Here is a 17,256-nt window from a genome sequence, read left to right as displayed (position 1 = left end):
GTTGGAACATAATTTCTTAAACCATTTTCTTCAGGGAGAAATTTAGCCGTTAGCCTCTGCTAAGATAAAGACCATTCAGGGCCAGAGGCCTGGGAACCTTTCATCCAGAGGCAAACTCTCCAGAAAGGGAGCCCAGTCACAGCGTTCCACTCCCCATGCACCCCCACCCACCTTCCAGGCCCTAGTTCATTTCATTTCCTTCTGACAGGCGGAGTACTCTCCTGACGATTGTGTGATGGTTATTAGGTTTAAAACGCAAGAGGAGATTATTACAGTGTGCTTTGCTTGGTAGATTTGAATACTAATTCTAAAACCTTTTACTATATCCAAGGGCAAAGGATACACTAGCGATGTTCAGTGAAGCGGTGCCCAACTCAGTCCAGCCGGAGTCCTGCTGGTGACAGTTGATAGCACAGATCCCTCCCTTTCCATTTTCCAGACCCTTAACACCCCCTCCTCCCCTTGGGAGCGCACCTCACATCAGCACCAATGCTGTTGGAAGAAGCCAGGGAAATTCCTTATGCTGCACTGAGGCTGCGAAGCCACTGGGAGCTATGGTGATTCAGAAACCCTGCAATTGAAGGCCAAGTGAGAGGCGGCATCAATTTTTAAAAATCCTTAGCTTTGACTCCATCTCCAGCCCCTTCCCCACAGGTTCAGAAGGCACTGGAGTATTTAAGTAGGCAGGTTTTCGAGCCAGATAGCCCGGGTTTGAAGGCCAGCTCAGTCCCTTTTTCATGGGTGACCTCTGGCAAGATACTGACTAAACTGCCTGTGCCTTGCTGTTGCTCTCCATACAATGGGTAGACTAAGAGTGTCCACTCGATGGGAGTTATCATGGATGAAATGAGGAAACACATCTGAAACACTTTGAATGCTGCCTGGCATGTTGGAAGTGCCCAATACATGTTGGATGTCACTACTGTGTGTATAGGCAGAATACAGGCAAACACTTGTCAGGAGAGCACTGTCTGGAATTTTTAAGCTATATACCAACCTGTACAAAATGTACACGAGTATGCCCTGATGCAGACGACACTTGTATATAAAGAGAAACCCAAAGCAAGCAGTGCTGGGTGGTAATTGAATCTCTTCAGGCTGGTTTCCTACCAGGCCCAAGTGAAAGTCAGCAGGAATGCCGGAGCTCAGGCGAGATGGTCAGGCTCAAAACAGAAGAGCAGCAGCTACAGGGAGAGCAGGGCCCTCTTCCTTTCTTGCCACCCAAGTCCAGCATTTCCTCACAGGCGGATCTGACTAAGTTAGTGATTTAGGGAAAGCAGCACTTCCTTCTGGGCATTGTTCTTTCTATTTCTGCATAGCTTCTAGGACACGTTGTACAGCCTGCAAGAACGTTCTAAAAGTGAAACTGAATTCATAGGAAGAGGCTGTGCCAGACAGCATTCGCCTTTCCTGTTAGAAGGCATTTCGGATTGTTCTGGAGCTGATGGATGGGCAAACTGTGGGTTATATCCCCACCCTCCACCTTCCCCTCCGTGTATCTGGGCCATTCTAAATGTTTAGAGATCCTTTAGGGTACATAATAATAATATTAGAAAAATTAATATTTATTAAGAACTTGTTTAGTGCCAAGCTGTGAAATGAGCACTGTGAATGCTTCATGGTGTTTTTTAGTTTACGTGCTGCTTCCAAGAAAGAAAGCTGGGAAGGAACGTTCTATAATACAAGCCCTCTCATTAGTACTGGGCTAGGAAAGGGTTTACGTGTCTTGCTATTCCGAGTGCTAGAAAGCTGTGTACTCTGATATCAGGGCTGAGCACAGCTCAAGCTTGTAGGAATACATCTAAATAGTTGCACAATTTTGTTTTCATAAATGGTAAAATGAGACAGACTTGGAACAGAAACCAGTTAACAATTCTGATAGAACCCTGGCCAGTGTGGTTCAGTTGGTTGAGTGTCATCTCATGCACTGAAGGGTCATCAGTTCAATTCCTGGTTAGGACACATAACTGAGTTGTGGGTTGATTGCTGGTCAGGGTAATTAGAATTAAAAAAAAAAAAAAAGACCTGATGGAAAGTCTGTTCAATTAATTCATTTACACACATACCAAGCACCTATATGTGCCAAGCATTGTTCTAGGCCTAGATATATAGCAATGCACAAAACAAATCTAGACCCTCATGAAGCTTACATTCCAGGGGTGTTCATAGAAGTATACTGAAAACAAATGTGCCTTAGAATAGTGATATGTTCTAAGATATGAATAAAGCTGTAAGGGGATAGTAACAAGGATGCTCTTTTAGATAGGGTAGCATCTGCAGCGGTGAGGTTTGAACAAGTCCTGTTGGTGTTGACATGAAGGAAAATACCATAAAGATTTTGTAACAGAAGGAATACAGCAAGTGCAAGGGCCATGATGCAGGGTGGCATTTGGCCACCAGCAGAGTCCAGTAAACAAGGGGAAACCTTGTAGGAGAGGAAATCAAAGAGGGAACTAGGGGACAGATCATGCAAGTCAATAGTAATTATTCCAGTCTTTGAGTCCCTCCTAACCTTGGGTCATTACCATATTTTAATTATAATAAAACCTCTGATGTAGGACTAATTACTCTCCTTTATGTTGCCTAAAACCACTCTACTGAATGGTAGAAGTCTCCTGGGATTAAAGATCATCCAAGTTCATCAAATGAGATGGTCTGTATTCTTTCGGAGAGCACAGTTGTACTAACAGGGGGAAATAAATAGAAATTTAGCAATAGATCAATAGCCCATGATACCTGCATTTCATTTTATGAAAGAGAGCTGTCTTTCCCTGTCCAGTTTATCACATTGAGTCTAGTTTGTGTGCGTGTGTGGGGTGGGGGTGGGAATTCAGGTATGAAGTTAGTTACTAGAGAGTTCTGGGATTGTATCACACATGAAATGAAGCCATAAATAATTCTAATGACTTTTATGATAAAAGTATAAGTAAAAAAACCTGAAAAATATGCAACAAAAACCTTTTTGGTCAATATTAAGAAGAAAAACAATAAAAATTGAATTTAATTTTCTACACTTTTATTATCTTCAGTGAAAAGTGAGATGAATAAGAATATGTCTTCATTTTGTCTGTAAATGGGCCTATAAGTAAAAACAGCAAAATCAGTTCAAGATGAGAGAGATTCAATCTATCCAAAAGAACTAAGGAGTTGTCTTTTAAAGGGCATGCCCAGATTCCCCACTGAGTCCTGTCCTGAATAGAAAGTAATGGAAATCTGTTTTCTAAATGTGGTGTCAGCTACCTTAGCACCTTCCCATTTAAAAAGCTACTGTGTGGCTTAAGTCCATCATAAGTTATCATTTTATTGCCAGCTCATTATCATCTAGGACTAACCTAATAGCACTTATGTCCCAGGATAAGTAAGGAAGTCTTCTGTTCTCTGCTACTTGAGGTAGCTTGCTAGTACTGCTATTAAAAGGTACCACAGACTGGATAGCTTAAACAACAGAAATTCTGAAGTCTGAGATCATGATGTTGTCCAGGTTGATTCCATCTGAGATATCAGAGAGAATCTATTCAGTGCCTCTCTCCTGTCTTCTGGCAGTTTACTGACAATCTTCAGCATTTCTTGGCTTATGGATATATCACCTTCATCTTTTCACATGATTTTTCCTTAGGTCTGTGTTTCTGTCTCCATACCCCTTTCTATAAAAACACAGTCATATTGGGTTTAAAACCACCCTGATGAACTCGACTTAATTTGATGGTCTGCAAAGACCCTATTTCCAAATAAGGCCACATTCTTGGGCTCTAGGGTTTAGGATTTCAACATCTTCAAGGGTTGGAGGGAGATACAATTCAATCCATAACACTAGTGTACAAGAAGGTCAAATAAGTAAACTCTCTTCCTTTGTAGGATCCTCTTGGATAGCCTTATGTCTAAGAATAAGAGGAACTTTATAGTAAGAAAATCACCTCTTCTTTTTGTAGGCATTGTATTGTCAGTCTGAGCATTCTCCTTTGTGTGTGTGTGTGTGTGTGTGTTGGGGGGTTAGGTGGTAGAGCCAGGAGTTGCTTGATTTTTGGCACATTCTGTTCCTTTGCTAACAGGGCAAACTTGGAGTTTAACTATGCCAAAGGACTTCAGAAACAGGCAATTAAGCTGAACAAAGCATTACAGAACACAAAGAAAAAGTAAGTATATGAAAGAGGTAAGGTAAAATAATTCTTAAAAATAATAAATAGTTTAGTCCAGCTTTCTGTTATAATTGTGGCAGGTACATGATGTCAAGCATGGCTTCCAGTTCTTGAACACTTACTGTGTGCTATACAGTGTGTTAAATGAGTTTTTTAAATACTTTCACTTAATCTTCAAAACCCTTGAGAAGTCTTATTATTGTCCCTACTACTAACAAAGTATTGAGTCTTGAAGAGTTTAAGACACTTTCCCCAAGCACACAGATAAGAAGTTCCAGAGCTGGATTCATTCCATGTTTTTATGAGTCTTAAGCCCACACGCATAAAGTTCTCACTGATGATGGTTAACTTACAAAACAGTGTTGTTAACTTGGAATGTCTTGGAGTCAAAAAGTCTGAATCCTGCTTTATTTCTACTCTCTGATTTTCAACAAATAACCTGGTTTCTCTGTGCCTTAATATCCTCCACTGTTAGAGGGAATAATGATATATTCTCCATTGTGTGTATGTTTGTGTGTATGTGGGAGGGTGTGCATAATAAATGAGAAAATGTATCATTAGAACATTGGATGCTGAAAAAATGTTGGTTCACATCTTCCTCAATTCATTTCAGAATGAAATCGATTTCTTCTTTGGGAAGAAAGAGAAATATATTTGTATTCTAAAAATGATCCATTCTTGATAATTTGCTACAAAGATTCTTGACTTTGCTTGCAGATGTCAGCCTAAACTGGCAATGCCATTGCAAAAGCTTCTTTTGATGATGAATGAGAGGAAAAGAAAAAAAGGAAGGAGTTAGGGGCTTATCCTTATTCTTCCTTAGGCACCATCTGTAACAGCAAATATTGACTTTAAAATTGCTCTGACATCTAGCTTGATTTTTAGGAGAGTATTTTAGTAGATTTACCAAGGAGTCAGTATATCACAGTGGTTGAGGAGAAATAGACTTTATTTAGACTGCCTGGGTTTAAATTCTAGCTCTACCACTTACCAGGTAGCTGAATTAGGAAAATTTATCTTATCTCTCAGTGTCTATAAAAATTATCTCACATAATTGCTGTGAGGATTAAATGAGATAATACCAGAAGTATGCTTACTACCTGAGACAGAGCCAAAGTCCCAGAAGTATTCATTATGATGTTGATTTTAATTACTACTTAAAGAATGAGAAGTGTAGGGGTTTAATGGGTGTGTCTTATTGTGTTGCAGCCCTAGCATCCAGCATGGTACTCCCAGAGAGTTGGCATGTCTAGAATGTTTGGTGAATCATGATTAGCACAATAATATTTAATAATAAACTTTAATTAAACTTTTATCTATACCCAAATCTATTAGGTACTTGTATAAATGACTCAATTTATTCATATTTTAAAAGTCCAATTAAGTGAGTGTCAGAGAAATCAAATGATCCATCCCTCCAAGTTCCCACTGAAAACAAAGGGAGTGTGGGAATTCAGACACAGACTCCACTGAGGCCAGTGACCTCAGCTTCCTGCTCTGATGCCCAGCTCCTCTGAGGATCAAATGTCAGGCTCTCTTCCCCAAAGTGTGCTTTGGTTCCTTTTTTAAAATCTTCACCCAAGGATATTTTGTTTTGTTTTGTTTTTTTGTTTTTGTTTTTTATAATATATTTTTATTGATTTCAGAGAGAGAGAAGGAGAGGGATAGAAGTAGAAACATTGATGATGAGAATTAATGATCAGCTGCCTCCTGCACACCCCCTACTGGATTGAGCCCACAACCTGGGCAGGTGCCCTTACCAGGAATCAAACAGTGGCCTCCTGGTTAATAGGTTGACATTCAACCACTGAGCTACACCGGCCAACCCAAGGATATGTATTTTATTGATTAGAGACAGAGAAGAAGGAGGAGAGAGAAAGAAAGGAACATTGATATGAGAGAGAAACATGGATCTGTTGCCTCCCATATGAACCCTGACTGGGGATCAAACTTGCAACCTAGGTATGTGCCCTGACCAGGAATTGAACCCGTAATCTTTTGGTATACAGGACAATGTTCCACCTACTAAGCCACCTGGCCAGAGCTGGCTTCCTTTTTTTAAACTTAATTGAGGTTTAATTTACCTGCAATAATAAGCACCTATTTTAAGCAGATGCTTTGGTACCGTAGATTTTGATGGATGTATACACTATGCAGCTACTACCAAAATCAACATGGAGATGTTTTCATCACCCAAAAGATCCCTCATGCCTGTGTGCAGTCCTCCCCGACCCAATCCCAAATAATCACTGACATTGATCTGTTTCCTGTATATACTTACTTTATATTCATTTTGTCTTTTCTGTGATTTTCTCTAATCGAAAGCATACAGTAAGTTCTTTCTTGTGCCTGGCTTGGATATGCAGAAAATCTGGCATCCTTTGACCTAGTTTTCCCTTTAAATAATTATAGGGTACAACCTACGTCATTTGAGGCAAAACCTCTGCACCATCACGAATTCAGTGAGGGCACCCATCTGTCCCCTCCCCTCCATCCAAGTCCACACAGGTATCTATACCTGAGGTTACTGATGCAACTGTGCTTATTACCCTGACTTTTGAAGTCTGCTGTGAACTAGGCCTCTTCCGTAGGAGAATATAGTATCTCACGTCCTAATCCTTCCACTTTGCTGCTAAGGACAGGGCAGTGCTGTCCTTTTGTCAAACTGAGATACTGCTCACAAGACCATAAAATATCTGAGTAGTTGTCTTAACAGGATCTAAACCCTGATGGCAAAAGCAGCACACAGGACGTGATCAGGGCTCTCGAGTCCTCTGTCACTTAACTTCTCTGAGCCTCAGTTTATTACCAGAGAAATGAGAAGCCTGAGAAGATTGTAAGAGCCTTCTGCCCCTAGCATGCTGTCTCCTTCCTGCTCTAAGTGCCTTCTCAGCCTTGGCTACTTTATTTCCACAATTTTCTACAGACATGAAATAGAAAATGAAAGTCAGGATGACAAATGCCTGGAAAATAGCAGTTTCTGTAATGAGTCCAGTGCAAATAAACTTGTTGGCAGCATTGAACCCCATGGAGAAATGGAGATAAGATTAGGGATATGAGTGTAATTACCGGATGCAATGAATCTGACTTTCCGGGAAAATGATGCCCCCTTGTCTTTGCCTCCAGCTGTGTCGCCAGTGCCTGGGCCTGGGTCTCAGAGGGCATGAAGTCAGCGGCAGACCTGCATCAGTGAGTGCTCCCACCCCAGCCTTGCTCCACCCCAAAGGGAGTCAGTCGTAAATGTTTAATGTCGGTGTGCAACCATATTCCACTTCCATCTGGCCACCATTTTATTCCCCCAGAAAATAATTTGGAAAGTATATATAAATCCTAATACTATACTTGTGTCTCTTATGTTCCATTTCCAGAAAACTTGGCAAAGCAATCGAGTTGGAAGCAGTAAAACCAACTCATCAAATCCTGAGTGTCCATGAGAAGAAGAGAAAATCAGTGAGTCAAAACTTTTCTCTCCTGTTTAAGCAAGATTTCTGTCTTTGGCTCAAGAAGTAAAAGGTGATCTAAAAATGATACTAGATTTTGGAAATTTGTCATAAAAATAAAAGAAGCCCAAAAAGTTATGTACGAGGATGTTTGTTAAAACACTTTTGTAATGGTGAAAAACTGGAAACTTCTTCATCCAAAAATAAATTATGATAAATTCAAGCAATGGAATACTATGTAACCACTAAAGATGTTATTATAGAAGAATTTAATGACTTGGGAATTTTTATTTTTACCATGCAGTATAAAATTAAAAAGCAAGATTGAAAATATGTCAAAATAACCTCAATTTTGTAAAGTATGTGTATATATGCAAATAAAAATACCTGGAAGAATCCCCCCAGACTATTAATATAAATTTATCTCTAGACAGTAGAATTAGAGGTTATTCTTAATTCAGTTTTTGGTACTTTTTTGTATTTCCACTGTTTTTCAATGAATAGATAATCCTTTTATAAATAAATAAAAACTATAAACACTTTTTAAAAAAAGAAATGCTGTTCTCTGCTTATCAGCTTGGAACTAGGTAAAGGTAATAATAGGTATAAATCCTCAAACAGCCTGCAATTGAAGAAAAATAACTAAGCAATTCTTTCAGAGGCATAGCATATTATCTAGACCAGCGTTTTTCAACCGCTGTTCCGCGGCACACTAGTGTGCCACGAGATGTTGCCTGGTGTGCCGTAGGTGCAGACAAGACAAGAATTTTATAATTTTTCACTATTTTGTTTACTTAATATTTCATAATAAAGTAATTATAAAATACTTTCTTTGTGTTTATTTGATTCCTATTCAAGAGAATTACTTTATATATAGTCAATATAGGCACAGAGTTAAATTTTTTAACATTTTCTAATGGTGGTGTGCCTCGTGATTTTTTTCATGAAACAAGTGTGCCTTTGCCCAAAAAAGGTTGAAAAACACTGATCTAGACTATTTGTGTAGCTTTCTTGCTACAGTTTCATTTGTACTCATTTTTCTTTTTTTTCATGTGTCATGCAGTTGTTAAACACCTTCAAATATATTTTCAGGCAACATATGGGTGTGCCATAAAAGTTGCTTAGCTCTGATAGGGGTGGGTCATGGGCACTATTTCAAGACCAGGTGCAGGTCAGAAGTTCTGAAGCAAAGACAGGTGACCCTTGTGAAGGAAAGTAGGTCAGTAGGATGAGGGGACTTGTACAAAGCCTTGATGGCAGAAAAATGATTTTTTAAAAATGTATTAAAACTCATTAAACTCAGTCAGGAAATGGAATTGATGTTTGTGTGACCATACATGTGTTTTTACCAGAATCGATGTTCTACTGAGGGGTAAGGTGATGGGGAACATCTGCAGTAATTACTAGAAAGCAATATAATCATCTACCTTTGCAAACCAACTTAATAAAATCCAAACACAAATCTATATTTCATTCATTGATAAAAATTTAACATCATATTATAGTATGATCATTACTAGCATTTCCTTAGTGCTTACCACAAATTAGTCCCAGTGCTATGATAATAATCATAAGACTGTAGATAATTAATGTCATGATCCTTCAAGCTACTGTTTTAGTTTGAAATCTTTTCAGTTTTGCCCCTCCCTACGGCACCCCCACAATTCCTCCCACTCTCACACAAAAGATAAAAGATTAGAATTTGTTTTAAAAAGTGAACTAGTTTCACACTTCAGCCACATACATAAAGCATCAAGTTGTATTTGTTACAGTAAAGCATATATCCCAAATCTAATCTACTGGAAAAAAACAAAGTGCAGTATTGCTGGATCTCCAACTGGTTGAATAATGTCTGATCTGTGGGTCTGGGGAAAGGTTAATGGACCGGGAACCAGGGTTCTGCCCTAACTTAAGTTCCACCTCCAGGCGGGCTGCCTAGATCCAGTTTCATCATTACTATTACTGTCTGATTGGCTGTTTAGAATGGGGGGAAAGGGGAGTTAATTATGATTAAGAACTCAACCTCTTCAAAATTAAAACAATATTCACTTCAGAGGCAATGAGACACTTAGTAAAATTAGCACTGTTGGGACTGATGCCAGTTCTCATGGTGTTATAGGTTGAGCCACATGGAATGAAGCTGAAGAGGAAATGGTGAGATTTGCTGTGACACCAAACTATGCAAGATCCTCCTCCACACAGACTGCACATTTATGTCGCTTTCATGTGGTTATGTGTTAGAAATAATCTTTTTACCAAATGCATTCAGGCTAAATTCTGTCGGATAGGGGAAAAGATAGTTTGGCTACTTTTCTCAGGAAATATGTCCACTGTAGGATTTCTATGAATTGTGACAGAGATTGCATGACAACTAATAAGCCAGTACCATGACTCAACAAGAAGACAGCAAAAAAATTTCCTTTTTTTTCTCTCCCATAGCTTGATAACGAAGTTGAAAAGACAGCAAACCTTTTTATTAGCAATTGGAATCAACAAATTAAGGCAAGTAATACAAATACCTTGTGTGTGAACTCAGTTTTTAGGGTTGGAGTCTTTTTGCTTTTGCACAAATGTGATAATGTGTTTTAGAATTAGTATTTCTAAGCACTAATTGAAGAGAAAAAATGCTTCCTTGCCTGAGTTATTGTATCTTTCAATTCAACCAATGGAAGAACAGGGCTCTAACTATGGTAATTTATAGCAAACATTTACATAGCATTTATTGTGTGCCAAGAGCTATATACTATATATTTTATTTATCACAGCAACCCTTTGCGGTATGTGACCTTGCATTGTCCCATTTTAAAAATGGGTGAGGAAACTGAGATACAGAGAGCTAAAGGATTTGCCCAATGTTACAGGGCTGGTTAATGCTTGAGCCAACAAGTGCTACAAGTTGTTGGGCTCCAGGGTCACTACTCTTAATCATTCACTATACTGACTGCCTCTCTGTATAATTAGCAACTTAGGGCAAGTGGCAAATACTACCTGAGTTTTGGTTTTATTTTGTAGGGCATTTGTCTCACTAGTGAGAGTGTCAAGGGCTGGGTAGTGATACATAGAGGGAATGCATATAAGTATTGATTCCACAAGTCTGTAGTCCACTTCTTGTGCACCACACTGCACTAAGATGTGGTTCTTGCCTCCAAGCAATTTAAAATTCATTGATAGGCAACATGTGCAGGAAATAGTGAATGAATCCTAAGGAAAGGAATTATGCTCTGGTGTAAGAATGTAGAACATATAATTGTAGGTTCTTAAGCAGAGATAGTAACGGATGGAACCCATATGTATGTGCAGAAGGTTATTCTGGGACAATCCAGTTGAAGAGGAATTCATTTTGAGTAGAAAGGACTAGAGAGGAAATCCGTCAAGAAAACCCAAGGACCCTCTTTGAAAGGACTTGTGCTCCCAAAGTTGAAATTCTCCTTTTCATTTCCAAAGTCTCAGATCCCAAAGAGAACAATCTCAGGTACACAGCCACCCGTGTATGTAAATGACCAGAAACACCCTCAGAAACAGGCAGCCCATGTCAGCCCTCCATGTTGCCCCCGGGAGCTTCTGCTGAAAGCAAAGGCTCCATGAGATCAAAGACATCCCTACAAGATGCGTGAGATAAATGGGTTTCTATACCCACAATAGAAGTGCTGCTAAAAGTAGGCTCAGGAGAATCACGTTTAAAATGCAGATTTCGTAGCCTCATAAACAGCATCCAGTCATTTGTTTTTAGTTTTGCTCTTAATTTTATAAGTTTTCTTAAACAGAATTTGTTTTTAAAAAATTCATCCTCTTGCCGGGACCGGTTTGGCTCAATGGATAGAGCGTCGACTTGGGGACTGATGGGTCCCGTGTTCGATTTCAGTCAAGGGCATGTACCTTGGTTGTGGTCACATCCCCAGTAGAGGGTGTGCAAGAGGCAGCTGATTGATGACTCTCTCATCGATGTTTCTAACTCTCTATCTCTCTCTCTTCCTTTCTGTATAAAATCAATAAAATATATATATTTTTAATCTTTAAAAATAAATAAATAAATAAATAATCCATCCTCTAACTATTCAGCTTTCGTGGGAAATTCAGTGTAATAGAGCAGAAGGGAGAAACCATGCTCTGCAGCTGCAATTGCCTTCAAGAACAAAAGGCATCTTTTGTTCTTTCCAAGTTTTCACCAACCAATTTTTCCAAATACGAATAGATTTTGTTTTTTATGAAGAGTGACAGAGGAATTAGAGAACATTAAAATTCTTGAGCTGAAGTAATTTTCTCCCCAGTTACAATTCAAGAGATTCAGCATGTCAGTAATGAAGTGCAGTCTGTCCTGGGGACACAGATGGTAAGCCTTAAAGGGCCAAAGCTCTTGCTTCACACTCTCATTTATCTGTGGATATGTGGCCGACTGGAGGCAGAGGAAGAAGGTCTAGGAGTGCCTTGCTCCTTGAATTACCTTTTGTAGAGAATTCATATATTTAGAGACTTTCAGAAGCCTTCGCCTCTGATTCCTAACACACGAGAGACCTGAGCCTTTCCCTTCATTATCTGGTTTGACCGTTCTTGCAGTCTTGAGGTGGAAAAAGCCTACACATTTTTTCAGTCAACCCCATTTCTGAAACAGGCTGAATCTAATTCAAACTGAATTCTGTTTATTTTATCTCTGGAGCATCACCTCCTGCCAAATTGGAACTGTTGGAGTAGAAAATGATCGCCCGAATCATGACCTACTCAGAGGTTGAGGCATCAACAGAATAGGGGGACTTTGAATATTTCTTTCTTCCAACTCTCCCCACCCCCATCCTCTTCCCACAAATGGAGGTCATGCCACAGGATGCCAGGCAAATGCCCAGCTCTCAAGCCTGGTCATCAGGTGGCACAATTCCCCCTTTGCTTTAAGTTTTAAGAAAGCATCTTAAAGCTACTTCAATTGTGGCCCCGGCTGATTTAAAAGAATGATCCGGGCAGTCTTCCATGTTTGTTGTGTTATCCTTCCTTTGTGGTAGAGCCCTTCCCTTCCTTCATGTTAGCTAGAATAACATTTTGGAGGCTTGCAGGCCTTTGGTGATCTAGCAAAATGTATAACCCTCTTGAGTATGCCCGCTGTAATAAAAATATATACAGTGGTTCTCAGGGCAAAACATTAGCCATTGCAATATTTTAGGTAGATTTTGAGGTGAGGGCAGAAATAAAGAACTAAAATATACACAATCATTTAAGCTAGCACATAAACATTATCTTGTTCCAGAACAGAATATTTCTTTCTCTTGATATCCATTGTCTCCTCCTCCCCCCTCCTACTTTTCTGTTCTATGTTGGTTTTTATTTTTTTATTTTTATTCTAGGCCAAGAAGAAATTAATGGAGAGTACCAAGAAGCATGAAGCACTTTTCCATCTTATAGAGAGCTCCAAGCAAACCATGACTGACAAGGAGAAGCAGAAGGTAACATGTCGTGGCCAGCTGGATGCATGAGGGTCGGTGACGGAAGGGCTCCCGGCCCTTAGCTATGAATACCAGAGCACAGGCTAATTCCCCCTCTGTGTGGGGTCTCTGAAGAACCCAGTGTGGCAGAGTATCAGAAGGGATCCTAAGTCATTCCTGGTCCACATATATTTGTAAAAGGTGTTAGTGACAGATGACAAATTAGACCAGTGGTGTCCACATTTTTTAATAGGGAACCTCACTGTTAAATATCTCTCAGCTTATACCGCAAATAAGTAAAAATATATATACATATTCATATTTATTGTATAGTGTACTTTACCTATGTCAGATGTAATAATAGTTCTTTATAAATTATACCAATATGTTATGAATATTATACAAAAAAGTAGAAATGTTTGAAGGATGTAAAGATGAAATAATATTTTAAATGATTAGCTAATCCTATATTTACATAATCATTAAGTGAAAGCTCTGGCATAAATTACACACTTGGGGAAAAGTTCAAATTTAACCATAGTAAATATAAATTCACGTTTCTGATAGTCCTCTTAATAATTTGAAGTGTTTTGGCCACCTTCTTGTCAGATGTCAGTAGCCCACCCCAGTTTTCGCCTTTTCACGCGGGCTCAAAAGCTCTCATTACCAGGATCAGGAGAGAGCTTCGGTTCCTGTGGCTTCATTATGCTGATATTATTCACCTTAGCACCAACCTGCAGCTTCTTGGCAGAAATCTTTTTGAGAGATTTGTGCATTTTGTGTATATTACCCTAATTAAAGCTAGACAGTAAGTCTATAAATCCACATGACACAGACACCTGTCAGTGGCCACATGTCCCAGGCTGATGACACCTTTTCATGTTGTAAAATTCCCCCTCAGCCTTCAGGACACTTCAGAATCCACAGCTGTCCACGTGTTGGCATCACTGTCAGTTCGTATATTAAGTAAGTGTAAGCTTTAGGCAAAAATGAACACAACCCAAAAATGATCATCCTACACACAATTCTGTGGTATGTACTGAGATTGGAAAGCTTTGAAATCATCAGTATCTTCTCCAAAAGATGGAGTGCCCCTAAGTTAATGCAGGCAGCACCACCATAACCCAAAACATCCTTAAAAGAAAATGGTCATTGCAAGTTTTGGTATTATTTCATCTGAAGAAACTATTAGTTGAATAACTTAAATTCATTATAAGCAAGATTTTACAAGGTTATTTCTTCACACATCAATCTTCACAGTTTGAAATAATCAAAAGTATTGAATAATGAAACATTCCAAGGAAGGGAAACCACAGTATGTTTAAATGCTAAGCACTAGGATCTGTGGGCATTTGAAGCCCACAATAGAAGCTATTCTTTAAAAACAAACAAACAAACAAAAAAAACCAATTGTATTGATTTCAGAGAGGGAGGGAGAGGGCAAGAGAGATGGAAACATCAATGAGGAGAGAGAATCATTGATTGGCTGCCTCCTGTATGCTGGAGGAATCAAGCCTGCAACCTAGGCATGTATCCTGACTGGGAATAGAACTCTGACCCACTGATTCATAGATCAATGCTCAATCACTGAGCTGCTGCAGCCAGGCTAGAAGCTGTTCTTTTTTGATGTCAAGCTAATCTATAATAGTAAAAGTGTAATATGCTAATTAGACCAGACATCCTTTCTTCAGGAGAAAGCCACAGTGGGCGGGGGCAGAGGCAGAGACAGCAGAGGCCCCCAGGGTGGATGGGTGCCAGGGCCAAGACCCTTGTATGAGTTTTGTGCATTGGGCCTCTAGTCCTATATAATAAAAGACTAATGTGCTAAGTGTCTGGTCATCTGCTCAACCAATTAAAGCATAATATGCTAATGATATGCTCAATCATTGGCTGTGACTGACCACCAGGGGGCAGACAGTTGACCAGTTGATCAGTCACTATGATGTGTACTGTCACCAGGGGACAGATGCTCTGACTGGTTGGTTAGCTTGCTGCTGGGGTCTGGCCGAATAGGACTGAGCAAGATGAGCCGGACACACCCTAGAGCCCTCCTACAGTCCCTCTCTGGCTGGCCAGCCTCCTGCATTCTTCCCCGGCCTCTATTGTGCACTGATGGGGTCCCTCTGCCTGGCCTGATCCCTCTTGCAATCTTGGATTCCTCAGGGGCTGGCAGAGAGCTGGTTTCAGCCTGATCCCACAGGCCAGGCCGAGGGAACCTACTGGTGTATGAATTTGTGCACTGGGCCTCTAGTAAAACAATAAAAAGCATGGGCAGCTAAGTGGTGAATTTTCTCTTCCTTTCCTCATTAGAAGCTTTCCTAGGAAGACTGAAAACTGTAGTCCTCTCTTGCCCTTCACCTGTGATCCTAAACTTTGGCTGTCATTACCTCACAGACCCTCACCATCTTCACTGCTTTATCTGTTAGCTTTTTTCTTTTTTTTCTTTTTTAGTACTGAAGCTAAACAGCTAAGGCAGCATTCATTTTCTCATCTCATGCAGAAGTGCCTGTGATCACCAGCCTGAGCTGAGCTGCTTCTATGCCACTCAGCAATTCTTCCTGTTTCCCTGCTCAGCAGTCCTTGTTCTCACCAGATCTAAATCTCCATTCTCCTTGCACCTCCTTCCTCACCACCCACTCTCAGCAGACTATCTTGCCTCCTACCTCACGGAGTAAATAAAAATCAGCAAAGCCACCTGCCTGCTGAAATCATATGTGCAATGAGATAGGCCGATTCTCCACATGCTCCATTTCTTATCCCATCTCCTCTCTCAGAGACACGTCTCCTGGTTATTCCCTTCTCCCCTATATCTTGGACATGCCCCTCTCCAATAATTCCTTCCCATCAGCCTTCTCAACTCCCCCCGCTCCCCCCCCCCCCATCTTGGGAGAGTCGGGGTGACATCTTTCCATGACCTTATTCTTGTTCCTCTCCAGATATTATTATCTCTCCTCCTTACAATAGGATTTGTTGAAAGAGTTGTCTGTGCTGTGCCTTCACTTCCTTATCTCCTATTCATTCCTCAAACCACCCTAGTCAGCTTTCCTCACCATTCTACTGAAAGTGTTTTAGCCGAAAACAATGTCATCCTTGTTGCTAAAGCCAATGGGTATTCCCAGTTCTTACCTTATCTAACTTGGAAGCATTAAGCATTGTTGATGACTTCCCCAATACAGAAACAGTATCTTCTTTTAACTTCAGCAATCTCTCATGCTTTGGGTTTTCTTATCTGTCAATGTTTTCTTAACCTTCTTTACCGACTTCCCTTCTTCTGCCTGGCTTTTGTGTATTGCTGCTCTTCACGGTTTCTCTCGGGGCCTCATTCTGTCTTATTCTGCATGGTATCTCTGGTGTCTAACTCAGTATTCTCAATATTAGGTACTCAAGAAGTAACTGGTATTCATTAAATACACTCTCATGGCTTCAACTAGAATATGCTGACAGTGCCCACACTTATATCTTCAGCCCAAACCAGTCTCTAATCTGCATTCTGGTATGTCAAAGCCAACATCCAAAATTGAAACCATCACTTCCATCTGACAAAAATATTATTTATTCTTGTGTTTTCTATATCTTTGAGTATCATCATTCTCCATAGCCTGGCAATTCTAACTCCTAAACCAAATACTTTTTAAATTTATCTATTTGTATTTGTATTTGTCCCACTGCCACTACAATCTCCCAGGCTGTCATGATCATTTCTTATATTACTGTAACTGACAAGATGGTCTCTTGACTGTCTGTGTTGCCTCTTTCTATCTATTTCCCATATACAAGTCAAGCTGACTTTTCTGAAACTCAAATATGAGCATACTTTTTAAACTGACTTTTCTGAAACTCAAATATGAGCATATTCTTCTTCTTTTAAAAGCCTTCAAAGTCTTTCCAGTGACCTCAGAATAAAGTAAAAACTCCTTTATGTGCTCCTTAAGAGCTTCCCTGACCTTTGCCTGGCTTTCAGCATCATCTTTTGCTATTCTCCCTCTCAAACTGGGTGCTTTAATCTCACACACACACACAAGAAAAATTTTGGGGGTATCATGTCATGCTCACCTATATATAGAGCACCTATATAATAAAATTCCTATTTTATTTTAGGTTTACTCGCACAAGGACTATTTCTGTGGGCACCCACTATGTGCCAAGTCTCAGTTTATATGTCATTGTAATTCCAAAGCTAGTTTAGGTGCATCTCTTTTACTATACCTAAATACTTATATCATCCTGGGTTTTATCCCATGGGGTAGTAATGTGGATCCTCGATTAAGAAGG

The 17,256-nt window shown here is 39.8% G+C and overlaps 1 protein-coding gene across 3 annotated transcripts in view; it reads left to right on the top strand.

Moving 5' to 3' along the window:
* The window catches only part of NOSTRIN (nitric oxide synthase trafficking), a 45,871-nt gene that overhangs the window by 10,994 nt on the left and 17,621 nt on the right, over positions 1–17,256 (top strand). For all 3 annotated transcript variants that reach the window (XM_036422061.2, XM_036422060.2, XM_036422059.2), the window contains exons 3-7: positions 4,050–4,133; positions 7,263–7,325; positions 7,505–7,586; positions 10,016–10,078; positions 12,907–13,005. In XM_036422061.2, coding sequence (XP_036277954.1) covers positions 4,050–4,133; positions 7,263–7,325; positions 7,505–7,586; positions 10,016–10,078; positions 12,907–13,005 — 391 coding nt within the window. The remainder of the gene's footprint in view (positions 1–4,049; positions 4,134–7,262; positions 7,326–7,504; positions 7,587–10,015; positions 10,079–12,906; positions 13,006–17,256) is intronic.

This window comes from Pipistrellus kuhlii, unplaced genomic scaffold, assembly GCF_014108245.1.
Source record: "Pipistrellus kuhlii isolate mPipKuh1 unplaced genomic scaffold, mPipKuh1.p scaffold_m20_p_7, whole genome shotgun sequence".
Classification (NCBI taxonomy): domain Eukaryota; kingdom Metazoa; phylum Chordata; class Mammalia; order Chiroptera; family Vespertilionidae; genus Pipistrellus; species Pipistrellus kuhlii.
This window is presented reverse-complemented; position numbering and strand designations above follow the sequence as displayed.